The 22534-nt window shown below is 36.6% G+C and overlaps 1 protein-coding gene across 13 annotated transcripts in view; it reads right to left on the reverse strand.

Annotated features, from left to right (window-relative positions):
• Positions 1-2093: 2093 nt before the first annotated feature.
• plekha7b (pleckstrin homology domain containing, family A member 7b) overlaps positions 2094-22534 on the reverse strand; it is a 117342-nt gene continuing 96901 nt past the window's right edge. For 5 of the 13 annotated variants that reach the window (XM_051116093.1, XM_051116089.1, XM_051116091.1 and 2 more), the window contains 14 exons: positions 21975-22124; positions 21744-21845; positions 19154-19319; positions 18872-19035; positions 18596-18787; positions 18394-18496; positions 16850-16941; positions 14588-14806; positions 12404-12586; positions 10477-10610; positions 9688-9830; positions 6221-6378; positions 3287-3330; positions 2094-2975 (listed from right to left, as the gene is read on the reverse strand). In XM_051116093.1, the coding sequence (XP_050972050.1) occupies positions 6236-6378; positions 9688-9830; positions 10477-10610; positions 12404-12586; positions 14588-14806; positions 16850-16941; positions 18394-18496; positions 18596-18787; positions 18872-19035; positions 19154-19319; positions 21744-21845; positions 21975-22124 (1791 nt within the window). In that variant the 3' untranslated portion in view covers positions 2094-2975; positions 3287-3330; positions 6221-6235. Of the gene's footprint in view, positions 2976-3286; positions 3331-6220; positions 6379-9687; positions 9831-10476; positions 10611-12403; positions 12587-12857; positions 13215-14587; positions 14807-16849; positions 16942-18393; positions 18497-18595; positions 18788-18871; positions 19036-19153; positions 19320-21743; positions 21846-21974; positions 22125-22534 lie in introns of those variants that run through there. The other 8 variants (XM_051116098.1, XM_051116095.1, XM_051116100.1 and 5 more) reach the window with 5 other exon arrangements.

Raw genomic sequence — 22534 nt, forward strand, 5'->3', positions numbered from 1 at the left:
GCGGAATAACAAATGTATATGAAATAGCAGCCAAACATCAATAAATGGAAATGCCACAATTCTCTGTGGATGGTCTTGGGTGGATTTCTGCTGGAGGAGGAAAAACAGCCCGCTTATTGCAAAATAAGCAGAAAAGCGGATGTGATCAAACTCATGCCCACCAGGCTCGCTAATGCGCGCACACACACACACACACACAGTATAGCCCACCTCTCACTTCTTCTAATCAGATGCAGTGAGATGTGGCAGCTCCTGCTGTGGAGCTATGGGAGGAGCAGCATGTCTCACAGGTGCTTTCAAAGAACAAGATACAGCAGTGGAGAGACTGTAATTACTCTCCAATTACAGATAAAGATCTCACTTGAGGGCTGCAACACAAAGTATCCTAACAGCCGTGCAGACCCACTCACACTACGACTCAAAAAAGTCCAATCAAGAATGTCTCAGGAAATGTCCTTTGCAGGTACAATGATAATCACGATCATGTAATGGATGCTTTTTAATTGCTGTGGTTTTCATACTGACTCACCAAAAGATAAACAAAAGTGGCATTGAATCAGTCAGCAAAATGTGGAGTTGAAAAAAATTCTTATATTTAGGGCTGAGCGATAAATCAGTAACGATAATTATCGATAGATCGATTTCCTCGATAAGCGTTAACAAGAGTTCGATAAATGTTCGATATAATGTTTATGCGGCAAAAGTGGAGCAAAAGAGAGCTAGTCATTTAAAGTCGTTTATCCGCTCGGATCAAAGTTTAAACGGCGGCACGGCGCGAAATCATATGACTAGACTAGATCTATATGCGTTCACCCTCTGACGAGTTTTGGTTACTAAACAGTGCTGTGTGATCTAGTGTGAAGTGCTTGAATTTAGCGAAAAACACAAATGACTCGGTTTAAAGCCAGATGAAACAGCACTGACAAACAGGAAAAACATTGTGTGCAACGATACAGTCAGAGGGCTTTTTAATCTACAAATCACCATCATTTACCAGATTTACTGTAGTAGCACTAACTGCACAGTCGTATTTTGTCAGAAATGTGGGTATATGTGTGGAATTTTATTATATTATTAATATAGTATTTTTTGTGATTAAGCTATAGTGTATTTAGAAATGTATTTGGTTTTTAGGTGCTATATTTGTGGTTTTAACTGTTATCGTCATGATCCATGGATGATACTATGGAAGAGCAATGGATAATTAAAAAAAAATTAAACAGAATAATTAAATTTCACTATAAAAAATTAGGTTGCTACAATTTTTACAGATATTACAGATTTTGATAATGAACATAAATCTACATATGCATCCTAACTCAAGCTACAATCAAATGTGTATTTCTTATTTTGTGTTTTATTATTAATATTATCAGGCAACACAAACCTGTTTCTTGATTTGAAACAATATTACTCATTAAAACTGCAGAACTAAGAAATTATTTTTTTCTATTAGGATATTTATTTTGTAAAGTGTAAAGAATTTTAAAAAAACATGAAGTGTTTGTCATGTTCTGACTATAAAGAATAGTTTAAAGCCACATTTATCCATCTGGTTTTTACAACTTTTACATTGTAGCAAAACTGCCTTTAAATTTGAAAGAAATAAAAATGTAACATTTGATATTGATATCGATTGATATGAAAAAAAAATATATATATTGTGATCATATTTTGGCCATATCGCCCAGCCCTACGTATATATACTTTTTTTTCTATCAGCATTTAATATTTATATATATATATATATATATATATATAGATATAGATATAGATATATCTCTATACATATATCTGTGTGTGCACACACATATATTAAATGCAGATGTATGCAAATGTAAAAAGCTGTGTGACGTTAAATCCTTTATAACAAAGAGGTCAAAACACTTAATGCACATTCTAAAAGGAAATCCTTGAAGCAATGATGAGAGCACATTTCACATTTACGGGCAATAAACCTTTGTTCTGTATAACAAATAAGAGGTTGTTACAGAACACATGGAAAAGGAATTTCGAAAATTCAGTTCTCTCTTCATGTCCTTATGTTTTATTCTTTTATTCGTATTATTTCAACTGAATATGTATGGAGGGAATAAAACACAAGGTGAGATCAGAAGATATTCACAAAATGTGTCATTTCGAATTACTTTGTAAGAATGGAGTTGACGACCTATTATAATGCAATGCAAATGTAAAATAATTTCATAAATTGCTAATTTGACATCATTTTTCTTCTGAAGCTGGAAAACTAGAAATTCTTTTCTCTGCTTCTTTCATTCTTTGAGAACACAGGCAGAATAAAAGACAAATGGCTTGTTAATATCTTTAATATTTACAGTTTCTTTAAAAAAAGTATGTGGCATATCCCTCCCCAACCCCTTCCCCACAAATCCTGTCTGAAAATATTAATGTTATTTTTTCTTAACTTTGTCAACAAAAATAAAATGCATTTGGCAAGCTAACTGGAAACTGGCAGTGCTGGATACATAAAAATAATATTTCAAGTGATTTGGTGTAAGAATATCATCTGAATTGACAAAATACAATCGACATTTGACATTTTTGTACCCTTCACGTTCATAATGCGCTACACATGTATAATACTTTTAGCCATTACGTTACCGTTTCAAACATCTGTCTTGCCTTGAGAAGTGAAACATGAGCTTTAAATGTTCTCTACAATACGGTGCATATTAAAAGTGCAGTAATGTATATAAAATGGCTCTCTATATCTGGGTTATCATGGTTAGATTTTGTACAGCATATGCACAGCAGTTTCCACAGCAAGAAGTCCATATCAAATAATAGCTCTACAAAAATGCATTTCAGAAGTGAGTTCCCATGTGAGTCCAAAAGTGCGCTAACGTCATCTCTAAATGTGAGCGATGTGATTCGATAAGCTGAGTTTAAGTTTGTCCACCACTAGTGGGGTTTTCAGAATGTGACAGCACCTCAATATCCAGACACAGCTTTGGCTGGAAAAGAGATAAAGAGGGAGAGATGTGAAATGTGAAGAAACAGAGCAAAACAAAACAACACAATACACTGAAAAAAGACCCACACATAAGAGTGCGCTAAAGTAATACATTCTTCAGTGCTAAAACAACAACAACACAAAGTTGCAAATAAAACAAAGCTTCCAAATACAATTTCATGTTTTGCTTTTTTGTAATTTTTTGTGAAATTGACTAGCAATTTCTGTAAGGAAACTGTTGCTACACCACTTTTTCTTTCCCCAGCGTAGTCTTCAACTCAACTGCCAATTTTTTTATAACCCATGAATTACCTTACTAATAGTAGACAGGTAAACACTCTCCACCCTCCTTCTCTCTGTGCAGCATGTTACATAGAGAAAATGCTGAGTTAAACACACTTCAACACATGCATGTGTATGACACAAGCACCATGCAGCTCACTTTCATACAAATGCTGCTGAAACAGCAGAATAAACCGGCCAGCTCAGGCATTCAGTGATTAAATGGATTGGCTAATAAACATATAAAATGTAGAGTTATGTACTGACTCGTATTTTTTGTACAGCACAATGTAATCATGGCTCTGTCCACAAACGGTACAAAATACGGCATAAGATTTTTACATCTTTTTTTTATCCCCCTCAGTAGGTCAAACTAAATACTGCTGTGGTGAGGTGTTTTATTTTCTATTCAATTTAACTTTTTTTGTGTTATACGGGACATGTCTGAATATATACTAGTCAACATTTGAGGTGGATCAAAACCTTTCAAAGTTGTCCTAAAACCAAAATAATACCCGTTCTTGTCTTACGACAACTTTCATAAATTTTTTTGATTCACTTCAGATGTTTCCTACTATAGTTTAATGCTAATGAATATGATTTTGTTACTTTCTACCAATAAATTTTATCGCACATTATTTTCTAAAATTAATTAATCCCACCTAACATAAAAGTTTTTAAATATATTTTTAAACTGCAATAATTTCACATTCAATTTTCAAATGAATGTAGAAACAACAAAGACAGTATATTTTTAATATCTGTTAAACATTTTTTTATGACTGAAGATGAGTATCACTGATACCAATATTACTGATGTCTCTAGGAAACTGTTCTTTTTTTCCCCTAATATTTAATCATTTAGCCATTCAAAATTACAGTATAATTGAGAGCCATCAATTTTAACATTTATTAGACTTTTAAAAAAAATACCAACTTCTAATATAAGTGAACATAAAACAATCATCACATCACATAAACCCAGGCTGCAATTTGTGAAAAAAAGCAGAGGTGGGATGCTTTTGAAAACATTTTTCTCTCCATAGGCGGAGGTTAAGCGAACTCTAGTAACGCTATAGCGTAAGTAACCTAACGTTAGTGTAATCTGTTAACAACGCACATTATAAACTCATCTTTTTAGGCAGGTACCAGATAAGGAGTGTCATGTCATTACATGTTTTTAATACGCTCCAATCGGATCGCGTATCGCAAATCATTTGATTCAGCTGCCGCTGCTGAACATGACGTGGCTCTGACGCACATGCTCGTAGATTCATTCATGCTTTAATATGAAATTGACATATTTAATATGACATTTCATGTAATCATAAAGATGTTCTGCGACTAAATTAATGCACTTCTTGTCAAGAAAAAATTAGGGCTGCCCCCTAATAGTCGACTAACCGTTAGTCAACAAGAAGAGGCCTGGCTTAATGTTAAGCTAATCTAATGTTAAATAAAAATGTGCGCTATTTAAGTGTCTGTGTGAAGTGTAGAAGCTAAATAGTAGCACGCTATTTTAAGAGCAAGTGCAGTTACATTATTTGTGTGCACAAAATAACAACAAAACAATGCGCTTTTGTAAAATAATGTAAGGAAGCAGGACACGCTTTCTGCCATCTCGGTCTCTGACCTTAAACACGTCAAAAAAAATTAACCAAAACTCAGTGTATACTTGCCTTACAGACATGAAAAATATATCTATAGAGTGCGAAATGTTTACATTTTTAAATTAACCAATTCAAATGGAAAACAAATACTGAAACACGCATACAGACGCATCCACTACAGCGGAGATGACGACTTTGTCGCCAACTTCATCGCTTAAGCCCAAAACAAAGAAAACACTAGTTTATCAATTAATTATTAAAATGTTAATGCAGCCTCCATACTGTTTTTCCCCTGACATAATCATACTTCTGCCGTTGTGCTGTGGCAAGCTTTATACCTGCACTTGAGCGCTTATTAGTCTATGTAGGCAGTTAAAGGCTTGTTATTATGATTGAAATGGTTTATTAATAAATGTGCGATTAGTCGATTAATGCTTAAAATGAACTACTACTAGTCCCTAAAAAAAAGAGAAGCAGTGTTAAATATTTTTAACGCTGTTAAACACGTTAATTTTGAGAGCAATAACACTGTATTTAGCAGCTAGATAGTTTAGTTTTGTAAAAGTAACAATAATGTACTGTCACTCAGTATGAGGTCTGCAGTTCAGTTTATTTAGTTAGTTAACTAGTTCACTTTTCATGCTGGGTTTATTTAAATGTTAGATAATGGTTCATAATATAACATCGTGACAAACAAATAAAATTGTGCTTTTTAAGACTCAACAGAACCCAAAAGTGTAACATTTGTGGACAGTGCCTCATATGCTGTATATAATAGCTCATAATAGGCACATGTCAAATGGGCAGGTCACTGATTTGGGGCATGCTAGGAAGCAGAACACACAATGCATAATAGCTTTGAAATAGCTTTGGAAAGATGCACACACATATAAAGTGTCCAAAGACGAAGGGCTGTTTTTCTTTTTTTTCCCACAAAACCCTGTCTGCCATTCTGTTCTTTATTTCAGTGAGTCACAGAAACCAAAACACCAAAGCTGTTTGGAGATTACAGATGGCACAGCAAGTTGTGTTTGGCAACACAACAGCATGTGCTGCCTTAGTGATGCCCTGAGTCTTTGTTAATTAGAAACAATTCACAAAAGACAGCATTTATGGCTTATCGGCACACAGTAAGCCAGTTTGCACACAATTCACACACCTCTCAATCTCCAGATGTGGAGGCAGTTGTTAGAGGGGGGCCAATCTATGCTACTCATGAAGTTACTATATACTACAGCACAGGCTCTGATGAAGCACAATCATGCAGCATGCAGACAGAAAAGGTGCCAAAACACACAGGGAACAATTAGCAAAAGCACATTTGCGTGCTAAACGGTTAGCAGTTAGTTCTTACTTTGTTTTTCTCTGATTAGACAAAGGTGTAGTGAAATCCATTGCTCAGGGGAGGGGGAGCAGACTGAGCCGTAGAGACGGCAACAGGAGTGGGGGGAGGAAGAGGAGGGGGTGGTGGAGGTTGAGGGAGTGAGGTGGGACTGTTAACCGGCGGTGAGGCTGAAGCAGAAACAGGAACAGGAACAGAGGAGTGTAGTCACACACAGAAAGCTAGTGACACAGTTAATTGACAGTACACACTACAAACTGCTATTTGTGAGTACATAGCTACAAAAGCACTCTGACGTCATCAAGCCAGTCAAACTTAAAGGGATAGTTCACCCAAAAATGAAAATTAGCCTAGGTGTATATGACTTCCTTCTTTGAGGCGAATGCAATCGGAGTTATGTTAAAAATTATCTTGGCACATCCAAGCTTTAGAATGGCAATAGGCGAGTGTTTCTCTTCATCAGTCTAAAACAAGTCCAATAAAGTGCATCCATCCATAATGAAAAGTGCCTCACACAGCTAAGGGGGGTGAACACAGACTCATGTAGCGAATCAATGCGTTTTTGTAAGCATAATATCCAAATTTAAAATGTAAGAATCACTTTAATTTAGCTTGCTCCAACTGAGCATACAGAAGCCTTTCTGTGTGGTGTTACATATGCGCCACTCAGAAGTGACGAACTTGGATGTGCCATCGAGAAACCAAAACAAAACAGCAGTCACGAATCAGAAGTTCAAAATGTTGTATGATTTCGATATAAACCAAGAGGAGACTGGTTTCCTTTGCTAAAGTAATGAAACTTTGCCTCCTTTGCTCCTGTAAACAAATGTTAGTTTGTGCGAGAATCACTGGTGTATGCGCAACGCTGGCATCCATCATCCACCCAAAATGACTTCCGTGTACGACCAGTTGGCGCAAGCTAGATTAAAGTGATTCTTACGTTTTAATACATTACAGGAGGCCTTTATTCACCCCCCGGCACAGTGTGAAACACTTTTTATTATGGATAGATGCACTTTATTGGACTTGTTTTGGACTGATAAAGAGAAACACCCGCCTATGCCATTCTAAAGATTGGAAGTGGCAAGATAATTTTTAATATAACTCTCATTGCATTCGTCTGAAAGAAAGAAGTCATATACACTTAGGATGCCTGGAGGGTGAGTAAATAATGGGCTAATTTAAAGGGATAGTTCATCCAAATAATAATAACAATAAAACTAGAGCACTAGCTGTGCTTGGAGTCCAGGATGAAGAAATACCCAATCTAGAAAGAAATATTTTGAGTTGGACACCTTTTTTAAAATGAAATTAATACTTTTACATTGCTACAAAAATCTATTGCCATTAAATGTTGTTCTTCTGAATTTTATTCAAAGAACTGGAAAATGTAGAAATGTGTAATTGGTACTAATAAGTACCATCACAGGAATCAACTATATTTTAAAATATAATAAACCAGAAAACAGCTGTTTTAAATTGTAATAATATTTCACAATATTACTGTTTTTATTGTATTTTAGATCAAATAAATGCAGTCTTATTAAGAATAAATCTTACCAATCCCAATCTTTCCAACAGTGGTATATCAGTGATTCAGATGATCCAGTTTACAAAACTGGTCTGAATCTGAATGATCTGATTCTCAAGTTCAGCTCACTGACTCAATGGTCCAGTTGTAGTGGTTAAAGGTATAGTTCACCCAAACATGAAAATTCCATCATTAAATACTCACCCTCATGTCATTCCAAACCCGTAAGATCTTGCTCATCTTCAGAACACAAACTAAGATATTTCTGATGAAATCCAAAGGCTTTCCAAAAATCTGAAAAATCTAAAAAAAAATCCAAAATCTGAAAGCTCTCGGATTTCATCAACAATATATTAGGGTCTTATGGGTTTGGAACGACATGAGAATTAATGACAGAATTTCTATTTTTGGGTGAACTATCCCTCTAACAGCTCACTGAAGGATATTCACTGCTAAAAATGACTTTCTTCTGCTCTTCATTTGACTACAGAAGATTAGGAATATAGCACACCAAGTCACATGGACCACCTAGATGGTGCTTTTGCATACATTTGAAGTCATATGAGTTTGAAACGATATATACATTTTCAATTTTTGGGCAAATATTCCTTTAACCAAGGTGGTTTACCAGCCTTTAACCAGGATGTCCTTGGCCGCTCAAGCTGGTAGTCCACCTTAACTAGTTTAGACCAGTTGGTATCAGTTTTAGCTACATCTGGCCTTTTCTACCCCTTTTATTTGTTGAACAGACATGACAATAACAAACAGAGTGTTAGTAGATCCAGGCAATGTCTCAAGCTAATGTGTGTTGTCCTAATAAGCACCACAATTCAGTATGTTAAGAACACATTCTGCACTCAAAATAAATGCACAAAATGGTGCTGTGGGTGATCAAAACCCTGACCTGCCTTCACAGATGAGATCCCTCACATAAGGTATTCTGACATGTTCTCCAGTGGAAACACTGTGATAATTGTTGACTACGCCACGCCGCCTCAAACATTATGATCCATCACGTCAGGTCGAATTGACTGTAAATCTGTGTGACTAAGAGAGACACGCAGCTCCCTGTCTGAAGGTTAGACCTGGCAGAGTGAGTGAGGCCTCTGTAAGAAGTAAAGATGAAACGATGGTGTGCTTTTATGCCAGTTCAGAAAGATGTTCAAAGTGCTGCCACGGGATGCAGAGTGAACAAGCCCCAGTCATATTCAACTGGGTCATTGATCGGCTCTGAAAAAAAATGGCCTCATCAAGAGATTCCTCCCAGCCTGAAAGATTCGACATGTCTCCCAATTAGCAAGCATCTTTACTCGTCAGATCTGCGCTAATAAGGAATAATGTTCAGTTATTAACGTTGCGGTTGATAGGCTTGGCTTTGCTCTTTCTTCTTCCTCATCACGCCTCCAACGCCGATGTTTTCAAACAGGGTGGACCGCTTCTCCCAATGTTCACAGTTAAGCCGTAGTTGTCAGTGTGATGATTTAGGAAGCTTTATTGACGCTGTCAGATTTGCATTACAAATAACTATTTCTGAAGTGTTTTCTTCACATTTACCTTGATCTTTTCAGAGTATTTGAACTTGTCAAGGTGTACTGCAGAGCATATCTGAAATTAATCTATTCAAATGGAGCTCTGGCAAGCATACAGGTGTGAACTGTTGATTGTATGTTATTATGGGACTCTTGTTCGTTGTCCTTAGCCTATCCTAACATGCACCGTGCACATTAAACTCCCTGTCCTTGCTCTTGGCATTTAACATGATTTGTGATTTTCACAGTAGGTCACTTACTACAAAAAACAAATTTACTGCTGATTCCCTTTAAAATATTTAATGTAAAACACCACATATGCTTCCATAGAAAATGAAGTGCATTAACAAGATAATTTTAGGAATCAGTAATAGAAGTAATCAGCTCAGATTTGGCAGTAGTGCTGCTGGTTAGTTTACCTGCCACTTGTTTGCTCTTGAGCGAGGCCTCTGATGCTAAGGCATAGGACATGGTGATGATCCTCTCTTGCTCCTGTAGAGCCGAGTCTACGTCTGGCAGAACCGGCTTGTCTACTGCTGCTGGAGGAGGTATATTCTGGACACTTATATACACACAAAAACAGGTACATCAGAGTAAACTCTCATATAGTGTAACAAACATGTTATCAGCATATTTTTTTTTTTAAAGAAAGACATTAACCCCCAGTTTCACAGACTTGGTTTAAGCCTAGTCCTAGGCTAAAATGTAAGTCTGACCTTAAAATATATCAGTGTCTTTGTTTTGTCTCAAGATGCACACCAGTAAATTTTTTTTCTAAGGCACATTTATAAAAATTACTTAAATGTTTTAATTGAAGGCTAAGCCTTATTTATGAAACTGGACCTAATACTTTTAATTTATTAAGAATTCATTAAATTGATTAAAAGTGACAGTAAAGATATTTATACGTTAAATTTTTTTTTACTTCAAACAAATGTTTTTTAGCATATTAGAATGACTTGACACTGAAGTCTGCTTTGCCATCACAATAATTATTTACACTTCAAGGCTATTTAAATAGAAAATTGTTTAAATTGTAATCATATTTCACAATATTAACATTTTTACAGTTTTTTGATCAAACAGATGCACCCTTGGTGAGCATGAAATACCCCAAACATTTGAATAGTAGTGTATATAATGGCAAGACACATCTATAAAGATGACCATAAGAGCAGCTGTGTTAAATGAGACTGATCTGCTAGTACCTAGACTTAGCCAGGATGCTCTTGATTCGTTCCACTTTACGATGTCTGGCCTCCATTTCCTGAGGGCTGAGGGGCTCCTCTGGATCCAGGTCCACATAGCGCTCGGGGATGGCCACCTTTTGTGGCTTGGCCAGCTATTAAAGCATTGAAACAAAACACACACACCAATCACTTAAAAGATTAGTTCATTTCCAGAATAAAAATTTCCTGGTAATTTACTTACCCCCATGTCTTCCAAGATGTTCATGTCTTTCTTTCTTCAGTTGAAAAAAAAATTAAGGATTTGAGGAAAACAGTCCAGGATTTTTCTCCATATAGCGGACTTCAATAAGGATCAATGGGTTGAAGGTCCAAATTGGAGCTTCAAAGGGCTTTCCGCGATCCTAGTCGAGGAATAGGGCTCTTATCTAGTGAAACGATCTTTCATTTTCTAGAAAAAAATAAAATGTACTTTTTAACCACAAATGCTCATCTCGCACTAGCTCTGTGATGCGCGTCTACGACTTCACTCATGACATAGTCACGTTGGAAAGGTCACATGTGGTTTGTTCTTTGTCTGTGTACTCCGGTTCAAAAACGTAGGATAGGGCGTAAAACTTCCGACATTGTTCTTTTAGTTTTTTTGTAAAGGGCATTTGACTTTCTTCTCACGTTCACTTTGGGTCGTACTTCCTTCTTTAAGTCATGCATGACCTTTCCAACATGACTAAATAATGTGCGAGGTCAAGCTAGTGCAAGACGAGCGTTTGCGGTTAAAAGGTATATACGCAGGGTTTTCCTGCACAGAAAATTATGAGGCCGCCACCTCCACCAAATTTTGTGACACCTATGGTTGTTGGCAAAACTCAGGCAAGCAGTTACACACTAGAGTCAATGAACAGCGTCCATTAGAGCTTTTAGTTCAAAACTGCACATATTTGGAAAAATACTGATATTTTTATACGTTTAGTTGATATTTCTTTACACAGAATCATCATTTCTATACATCTTCCACTGATTACGAGATCTGATTAACATTTACGCATATACACACCGAAATGTAAAGGTATTCACGGCAAGCCGTCTAAATTAAAGTTCAGTTTAACGTGAAGACATTGCAGCAAAAATATATTAACATGACTATTGTTTTATATCTTAATTTGTCTTTATAATAAAAAAACATTATAATTGTCATTTTCTTCAATCATAATTATAATTAACACCTTAATTAACACCTAAAATATGTTATGTGTAAAAGTGTTTGTTTCAGCCAGTTAAAGGGTTGGTACATTGTGTGAACATGATCAGGATTGTACCATCTCTGCCTCATTTCTTCACGTTGTAATTTTTTTTTAGAAATGACCAATTGTTTTGCTAGATAAGACCCTTATTCCACAGTAGAGCCCTTTAAAGTTGCACTGAAACTGCAATTTGGACATTCCATCCATTGGACATCAATGAAGTCCACTACATGGAGAAAAATCCTGGAATGTTTTCCTTAAAAACCTTAATTTCTTGTCATCTGAAGCAAGAAAGACAAGCACATCTTGGATGAAATGGGGTTGAGTAAATTATCAGGAAATTTTTATTCTGGAAGTGAACCAAATATTTTTTTTCTATGAATATGAAACAATCAAAAGCAAAATAATGTAACAGCATTTAACTGTTTTAACATTCAACAGTACTTTATAACTGATATTTGCCCTTTAAACTCAATAGAATAGAACTCAAAAATGAAAATTCTGTCAGGATTTACTCCCTGAACAGAACAGAAAAGGAGAATTTAGGCAGCGTTTTAAGCACTGACAGTCTCACTCAACATTAATTTTTACTGCATCTTTTCTCCATAAAACAAAAGTCCATGTCGACCGAGGGTTTTCTGTTACACATAACAAGGCAATGATGTCAGAGTCTTCTTCTGAACTATTCATTTAAGCAGTAGGGTTACCTCTTTGCTGAGATCCAGCTGGTAGTCCAAAGGCTCCAGATCTAGTTCTCTCAGGGGTGTGCTGCTCAGGGTGAGCCATTCGTCTGAGTGAGAGCGCTGTCTCTCTTTGTGCTCGACCAGTCTCTCTTCACCCTGCACGGCCCGCTCAAGAAGCTGCAAATCAAAGTCCTGCTCTCTCCTCCACTGAAGGCACACAAACACACAGAGCCCTGAGACGGCTGATTCAGTCCTCACACACATCCAGGACATTAAAAATGTAATATTCTTGTTCTTCTCCTGATTTACAGAACAGGTAAAGTGTATAATACACTCTTAAAAATAATGGTTCCAAAACAGTGTTTTTACAATGATGCCTTAGAAGAATCATTTTTGGTTCCCCAAAGAACCTTTCAGTGAACAGTTCTTCAAAGAACCATTTTGAAGGATATTTTAAAATTCTAAAGAACCTATTTTGACTATAAAGAACCTTTTCTGCATACGATATTCAAGGTTCTTCATGAAACCATCAATGCTAATAAAGAACCTTTATTTTTAAGAGTGTAACACTTCTAATTACTCTTGGACAGATGTGACAGACATATGTAGTACACACACTATTAAACCAAATTTTTTTTTTTACAAAAAATAAAAAGTTTAAAGAGGACAGCCCTGTACAAAAACAACACGCAAAACTGTGTTAAACTGCAACCTTGAGCATAATGGTATATTGTCCCAGTGCGCTCCTGCACCTCTGTACCATGTACAAGTGATTGAACTGATTGCGTTTGAAGTGTCTCATGTTCAAGCTCTCAAACCGTAGTGAACAGCACTCCTGCAAACCAAGAAAGATGCAATAAAAAGCTCAATCTGTGATTTCATTTACATGCTTCATTCCCAAGCTTTATTGTGCTTACTGGAAAGAAAATAAACCAGTGTGTCATGAAATAAACTGTGGTTTCACATTCACAGCAGAGAGAAAAAAAAACAACTGCCTTCTTTTACCTTTTTTTACTTGCAAAGTGTTTATTTTCTGATGTGCAAAAATCTACATAAAAGATAAAGAAAGCAGAGCTGTGCAATTGATTTTCTTTTTCCAAATTATGCTACAATCTGCTGTTATATTATTATGAACAAACATGATTAAAGAAAAACATGCTCAATAAGTAGTACAACTATAAACACATAAGTCATTCATATATTACCCAGGCCAGTCATTGTGTACACATTCAATACATTTTGGTAAAACAAGTTTTTTTTAAATATTTATTTTTTAAAAAAAGCCAGAAAAGCTAAACCTGGTTTTAAAATCATGTTTTGTAAAATGACATTTAAATGAATGACATAAAAAAAATGATCAAGTCATTTATTCTAAGCACTCAAATCAGACCCAAATTGCAGGAAATAAAATGATTTGGCAGGTTTTGTAAGACTCATATTAGAAAGCTGGATGTGAAAAGTGAAACTGGGTGAAATTAGTGTAAAACAAAAGAATAAATAAGTGAGGTAAGCACAACAAAGTCTGGTTTCACGCTTTAGTTACGCTATAATTATTGCGGTTGAGTGATGAACAGCTAAAGGTTTGAGAGCTTGTGGTTGAAATTTAGTTTAGTTGATGAGCCCACTAATACAGCAGACCCCATTTCACACAACTCTGAGCATTAGGATATTGTTATAGGGGTTAAAAGAGCATTTTGATGTTAGTGTTGGCTTTTGCCTATTCAAAGACTCCCCCAAGTAAAAGCACTCTACTTTGATTCACTATCCCAGATGAACAAAGGGAGCTGCTCCCTTAAGGATCCATGTCACAAGGTTAAAATTAAACACTCATACAAATCATCAAATCATTTTGAAACTACATTAAGAGCGTAATGAGAATCAGTAGCTTATCAACTTTCCTTACTACTTCTCTGAACACATTAGTCCACGTCTTTCATTGGCATAAATAGCATAACTCCCATCTGTTCTTATTCTGTAGCCCAATCCATGTGGCCCAGCAACATATAATAAAATCTCTCACAGCTCCTTCCGCAACACCTCCCACATACCCACTTACCTACGGCAGACACTACTTCAGTAAATTGCTGATCATGTTAACACCAAATCTTACAGTTCTCCATCAAAACAGTGTAAATAGCTGAATGTGCATTTATGTCAGGGCAACAGTTCTCTCTGGAGGATAATATGTGTCATTGTGCTCTAACGTACTGATCCCAGGTCTGCAGACACGGGTCTGGATGTGGAGGAGGAGGAGGTACGAGATGAGGACGGCTGCCGCTCGCCCTGGCTGAGCGTTCTTTTGCGCTCCCGTACGAGAGCCTTTTGGTGACGCTTCATCCTCTCCAGCTGCTCTTCGGCGCTCATGCGGCCGCGCTGCTGCACGGGCTCCCCAGAGTAAAGCCGCTCCAAGGCACTCTTTGGTCTCTCCTAGGAGACACCAGTTAATGTGTTAATAATGCTGAAACAAGCCGCACCAAAGAACAGTGTGAAGAGAGAGAATCAAAAAGAGAAATGTGAACAATTTGCGAAAGGGAGGAGGAGAAGGAAAAAGAAAAAGGGAAAATGAGAGACTCAACCATAAAGGACACAATCAATATTTACTAGATGTCTGTCTATGTAGGGCCCTATAAAACATGTTTTATTTTTTCCCAAATTCCTTTTTTTTTTTTTTCTTTTTTTACAAATTCTGTTTTTCTGGAATAATTGATTTTTATATTACAAATATTTTTATGTGAAAAAAAAACTAATTTATTATAATTTGATTCCCTTTTTCAGAAATACTGTGTTCTCAGAAATTCTGGTAAAAAAAAAAAAGTGGTAACACTTTATTTTAAGATGTCATAATACAGAGTAATTACCTGTGTTAATAAAAATTTCTGTTAAATATTCCTTTAAATTAATGTTTTGATAATTAAAAGGAAAAAGAAAAGAGGAAAACGATAGACTTAACCATAAAAGTACTCAATCAATATTCACTAGATGTCTATCTATGTAGGGCCTTATAAAGCATGTTTTATTTTTTCCCAAGTTCTGTTTTTTGTTTTTTTTACTTCCAAATTCCGTTTTTCTGGAATTCGTTTCCCCCCCGTTTGAATTTTTCTACACTCTGTTTTAATGGTTAAATAAAATTGTATCCATCATATCCAATTAATTGAAATCATGACACTTACAAAATTTAACAACAATTTATTAAAAGTTTAGCAAAAAATACATTTTTAAGGCCATATGAAATGTTTTATTTTTTTCCTTAAATGTAGTTTTATTTTTACCAAATTCTCTGATTTCCATTCATTTTTTGAATTACATTTTAATGACTTTATTAAATTTTAATAATCAAAAGTATTTCTAAATAGTTTATATATATATATATATATATATATATATATATATATATATATATATATATATATATATATATATACACAAAAATATTTATACAAATTCAGAAATACTGTGTTTTCAGAAATTCTGGTAAATATTCCTTTAAAATAATGTTTTGATAATTAGATATTACCATTAGTGGTACTAACATTACACTTATATAAAATACAGCAATATATTTTGGTGACAGATTCTTCAAGTTAAACCGAACTTTTATTTTGACGGTTTGCTGTAGAAGACCTTTAAGTTTCTGTTTGTAAATTATATGACGATAGTTTGGTCATCTGCACCATTTATTCACAAAGAACATGCAAGATTCATATTTAAATAGTATTCTGCAGCTTAATATTCACAGATACTCGTCCATATTGTGTTTTGATTTAAGTGTACTGACCTAAGTTTGATTTATTCATCTAGAATTTGACAAATTCGGTGACATTCTGGGTTATACAGTAAAGTAATTTTTTATGACTGGACTCCACGATTACATTCGCATTTCCCACATCACGGAAATCATAGGGAATCATAGAAATAATAGTCTATACCCATACTGTATTCTAAATGTTCAGTTTTTGCGTGTAGCATTAAAATGTGCTGTACTGTGTGTACATTTAATCAAATCATATTATGTATTTTAACTATACATAACTACATATTTCATAGTAATATATAACTAATTTAATGTAATTGTTTTTTGTATGAAGTGTGTTGTTATTAATAAGTGTAAAACAGTCAGTCAGAAAGAGAGAAAATAAGGGGAAAAACATAAATTATCAGGAATAGAGGAGTTCATTTTGAAGCTCTGCTGTGCTCATTTCTGTTAACATTTTCTTCATGAATCCATCAGGGTGGGGGACACACACTGTGTTCACAGTCCGCATGGCAACACTACCGCAGTAATTCATTCGCAAAGTACAGTCTGGCCCAAGCCCACACTGGCTGCTTTTATTTCATGTGCTCAGCGGTTTGTACTACTGCTGCATCTAATCAACCTGCTGCTTGTCAGCTCTGCCAAAGCAAACTATGACGGACCCTTTATGCCCCCCCTGCCTCTCAATAGACACTTTCAGGACTTGTTTGGCTTCCTACCTTCAAGCTTGTGGTGGTGAGTCCTCTTCTGAGGGTGACAAATGATGAAATGTTTGATGACTGGTTCAGTCTTGAAGATGAGCCTGTCAAGCCTAGCAGAAGTTGAACTGGATTAGACAAATCTTTTAGGTTTGTTACGAAATGCTTTTTAAAATTCCGAACTGGGAGTTCATAATTTTCAAACAACATGGTTAATTGTCAACTGTTTTTGATGCCCACTGAGCAGCCTGATGTCATGTTCACACTTGGTACACTTGCTTAACTGGGTGTTTCTTCAGCCACAGTACTGCCACTTTTGGTCAGATTTGTGAGATATGAACTAGCAAAAATCATTTTTTCCTCAAAATTGGACTTCACTCACAATTCTAAGAAAAAAGTCAAAATTGTAAGAAAAAAAGTTAGAACTACAAGTAACACTCAAAACTGTGAGAAAAGTTTTCTCTTGCAATTCATACTTTTTTCTCAGAATTGCCTGGCAAACTCACAATTGCGAGTACGAATTGTGACTTTATAGCTCACAATACTTTTTTATTTCTCAGAATTGTGACTTTATTTCTCTGAATTGTGAGACAAATTCAACTCAAACGCAAAAAAAATCAGAATTGCGAGTTTCCGCCGTGCAATTCTGAGGGAAAAACATCTGAATTGTGAGATGTAAACTCGCAATTGCGAGAAAAAAGTCAGAATTGTGAGATAAAAAGTCACAATTACCTTTTTTAACATTTTTTATTCAGTGGCAGAAACTGGCTTCCATATTTACTGTATATTCACCAAGGCTGCATTTACTTGCTTAAAAATACAGAAAAAAAAATCTACAAGGTTTCTTCAAAGATTTTTAAGCTGAATTTTCATCAGTCTTTACTACAGTTTTCAGTGGCATTTGATTCTTCAGAAATCATTCTAATATGCCATTTTGGTGTTTAAGAAATGTTTCATATTTCATCATACGGTTGTTAAAATTTTTGTGGAAACCATAGAATAGAAGAAGAATAGAAAAAGTCCAAAAGAACAGCATCTATTTACATTTTTACTGACTTTAATTTTACTGTAACTTTTCATCAATTTAATATTAATACCTTAAAAAAATCGTACTGACCCCAACATTTTGAACGACAGTGCACCAATGGAAAATTCTGTAATTTTTTCTGAAAGTCATTCACGTTTTTAATCACAGGATCATTTCCATCTAAAATCATGTACAGTATTGTGTTAAACAGCATTCCGTGATGAAAATGATGGTAGCGAAAATTATTTTTGTAACATTTTTGGTTCCTTTGTAAAGTTCAGGCTAAATTCATTACTAGCTTCTTTAAAAATAATTTCCGCTCCCATTGGTAGTAATGGAATTTAGGAGGACAAATATTTACAACGTAAATATTCAAAAATAAGCAATTTACTCATCAATAGATTGTTTTCACATCATCATAACACTGTACTGTGGCTTCCATTAAGCAAACCTCGCATCCACCTTTTCAAACAAGTGTTGTACACTAGTGTGGAATTGAGTCTGAGACTGTGGCTGCCATGTATGTGTCTGTGTGTACCTCTGTTTGGTAGAGTTTGGTAACCACTATCACGGCTCAAGCCCCCAATTTGTCCACCAACTGCCAGTAGTTCAGGCTCGCTCAAGAACGCTCGTATCTCAACCTAGAGTCCCAGGAACATAGAGCTCAGCGCTACATTGACATTTTTCTATATACACAGCTGACAACTGGCTGTATTTGGTTAGCAATGAGTGGCACAAACCTTCTGATCTCCATTAGTGTACTGCCCGATCTCACGATCACGCTTCCGCTCATCAGACTGTCGTTTCAGGCCCCTGACTGATGTGTGGCGGATGACGGAGGTCTCTTTGGGGAGAGGGGGCACAGCCGGAGGGTGTTCGTCTGGACTGTAGAGGTGAGGGAGAGGGGGTCTGGGTGGAGCATCTTCTTCAGGCTGCATTGTGCAAACATGAAAAGTCCATAAATACAGATAAATGGACTGAAGGAGTATCTTGATTACTTTGTTTCACTCCCTCACCCATTTTGGCTTGTGTGCTGTATGTGAGAGCTGCAAGGGCTGCTGGGTAGACTGCACTGGACTGAGATGTGGACTGGGTTGAGCAGCTTTCAGTTCACCCATGGATGGGCTCGCAGACAGAGAAGGCACTGCGGACAATGACGCTGAAGGCACGAGTTTCCTCTCTGGGTCAGGCAAATATTCCACCCATCGATATCGTATAGAGAAAATGTAATGTATGATTATTAGTAGCGTCTGTATGCAGTAAGCAGAGTTGTGTGTGATGATGTTTGAACTCAGTACCTCGGTCTGTGTTCCAATGCATGGGGGTGATGGCAGGCAGGGGCCCGCTCTCACCTGGATTCCGCACAGAGTCAATGGTCACTTTGTAGTTGGCTTTGCTGGAGCTCAGGCCTGCAAGCACGTCCTCGATCCGCCACAACTCCTTCCTCAGCTGAGATTTCTCTTGCTGCAGAGTAACAAAAAATTTAATCAGAATTTAATTTTATTAATTTAGAATGGAATAAACAGATAAAACAGAAAAAACGTAATAAAAAAGAAAATATAAGAAACTGGAACAAGAAGGAACAGGATACAAACACGCATACTTCAGCATTAAAGTAAATGTAATTTATTTAGCCAAATAGGGAATAATTATGCAATTATATAAAATTCAATATATTATCAGATACACAAATATACACCTAAATTAAGTTAATTTTAGTATAGAAACTCAAATTATATTATATATAATATATAAAAATCAAAATTCAGCATTATGCTTAGGAATACATACATTTTTCTTCAGTATTTCAGAATAATATAATATAAATTAGACTGACCAAAATTCTAAATTTTGTTTTTGCCCCCATTTTTCATGAGCTGAACTCTAAGACTCTAACTCTAGCTGATCTAAGACTTTTTCTATGTACACAAAAGGCCTATTTTTCTCAAATATTGTTCACAAATCTGTCTAAATCTGTGTTAGTGAGCATTTCTCTGCTGAGATAATCCATCCACATCACAGGTGTGGCATATCAAGATGCTGATTAGACAGCATGATTACTGCACAGGTGTGCCTTAGGCTGGCCACAATAAAAGGCCACTCTAAAATGTGCGGTTTTAGAGTGCCACAGCACAATGCCACAGATGTTGCAAGTTTTGAGGGAGTGTGCAATTGGCATGCTGACTGCAGGAATGTCCACCAGAGCTGTTGCCCATGAACTGAATGTTCATTTTTCTACCATAAGCCGTCTCCAAAGGCGTTTCAGAGAATTTGGCAGTACATCCACCCGGCCTCACAACCACAGACCACATGTAACCACACCAGCCCAGGACCTCCACATCCAGCATCTTCACCTCCAAGATCATCAATCGGTTTGCATAACCAAAGAATTTCTGCACAAACTGTCAGAAACCATCTCAGGAAAGCTCATCTGCATGCTCGTCGTCCTCATCGGGGTCTCGACCTGACTGCAATTTGTTGTGGTAACCGACTTGAGTGGGCAAATGCTCACATTCGAATGGCGTCTGGCACTTTGGAGAGGTGTTCTCTTCACGGCTGAATCCCGGTTTTCACTGTACAGGGCAGATGGCAGACAGCATGTATGGCGTCGTGTGGGTGAGCGGTTTGCTGATGTCAACGTTGTGGATCGAGTGGCCTATGGTGGCGGTGAGATTATGGTATGGGCAGGCATATGTTATGGACAGCGAACACAGGTGCATTTTATTGATGGCATTTTGAATGCACAGAGATACCGTGACGAGATCCTGAGGCCCATTGCTGTGCCATTCATCCAGCAACTTCGCACAGCCATTGAAGAGTAGTGGACCAACATTCCACAGGCCACAGTCAACAACCTGATCAACTCTATGCGAAGAAGATGTGTTGCCCTACGTGAGGCAAATGGTGGTCACACCAGATACTGACTGGTTTTCGGACCCCCCCTGACCCCCCTAAAACAGTAAAACTGCACATTTTAGAATGGCCTTTTATGGTGGCCAGCCTAAGGCACAGCTGTGCAACAATCATGCTGTCTAATCAGCATCTTAATATGCCACACCTGTGAGGTGGATGGATTATCTCGGCAAAGGAGAAGTGCTCACTAACACAGATTTAGACAGATTTGTAAACAATATTTGAATGAAATAGGCCTTTTGTATACACAGAAAAAGTCTTAGATCTTTGAGTTCAGCTCAGGAAAAATGGGGGCAAAAACAAAAGTGATGTGTTCATAATTTTGGTCAGTGTAATAAATATAATATAATTTCTTTTTTCAACAGAAACTAGAAGCTAAAAATTAGAGTGGAACAGAATAGAATAGAACAGAACATACCACTACGATCAAGCTTAAAAAAATATGACAACCCTAAGGCTTGTCTTTGATTTTCTAAGAGGCAAATTTAGAGCTCAAAGGGGCACTGAAGAAAGGATAGGATTTTCTCTTATTTGTATTTTCAGAACAAGCCATAATTTATTGACTGTGTCTGTGTGTGCTCTCACACAAACACTTGAGAAATCAATAATCTTAGACACTCTATGCCTTGTTCTTACGGCTCTATCACGCTGATCAAAAACTGACATTAGATCTTCACTCTGGCTCCGAGAGCTCCATATCTCTTTCATCACTTTGTTCTTTCTCTATCAATTACCGGACTGAGAGGTGCATGCTGAATAGAAAAGGAGGCTGACACGGTTTAACATCTTCTGATACACTCTGCCGCTCAAGCAGTATTGATACTTTAGTTTGGAAGCATGCATTAAAGAGATAAAAGCTAAAATACAATTTTAGGCTTGAGTAAAGAAAGACTTCTGTCCTTCATTTTAGATTAATAAAAAAAAAAAAGTTAAAACTGCTTGCTCTCATTTTTTGACTTAATTTCTGATTCTGACCAGAGAAAGAGCACTGTGGGACATCTGATCTTGAAGGGCTGAACGCAGTCTGTCCACATCTCTCTCCAATTGGCTGTACTCTACCCAAGCGTTTTCCATCTCCTGTTTAACATACAAGTGCAATGAGCTGATATTAGTATTGCACTAATATTAATTTCCAGCCTAATGGGACATTAGTATGGATGTTCTTGAGTCTTCTGTGAGTGTATGAACACAGGTATGTGTCCTCACCGTGGACACCTGTGAGATTTCCGCCCTGATGTGGACCACGTCCTCTCGTAACAGCTTCTGTTGATATGCGATCTTCTCTGCATGGGCGGGCTGATCCTGGTACTGCTCCATCTGCTGATGGGAAACATCCAGAACTGACTCGAGCTTGTCCTAGATTTGTGTAAGAAACAGAAAAGGATACAGATAAAGATGTTAAAAAAAGAACTAGCAATAGGGACCAAGACATCAGGTTGGACACTAGGGCTGCACAATTATTCAGCAGGGTTCCTACACATTTTCCATTTTAAAATTCCATACTTTTACATTACATGCTACATGCACGTGGGAATTTTTTGCATTGTCATATATGCTATATGTCCCATATACTGTCTTATATAAGTTTAATGGTTTCTTGGACACACATAAACATCTGAAAACCCAAAATGCTTATAATCTGCATTTTGCATAATGAAAACGTGCACCGTGAATTCATTCAGTCATAAATGACAATTACTAAAGATTCACTAAACAGCTGCCATGAAACCTTTATTTTCATAAAATTCTGGAAACACAAATATTTT

This window comes from Labeo rohita, chromosome 7 (genome assembly GCF_022985175.1).
Source record: "Labeo rohita strain BAU-BD-2019 chromosome 7, IGBB_LRoh.1.0, whole genome shotgun sequence".
NCBI classification, from domain to species: Eukaryota; Metazoa; Chordata; class Actinopteri; order Cypriniformes; family Cyprinidae; genus Labeo; species Labeo rohita.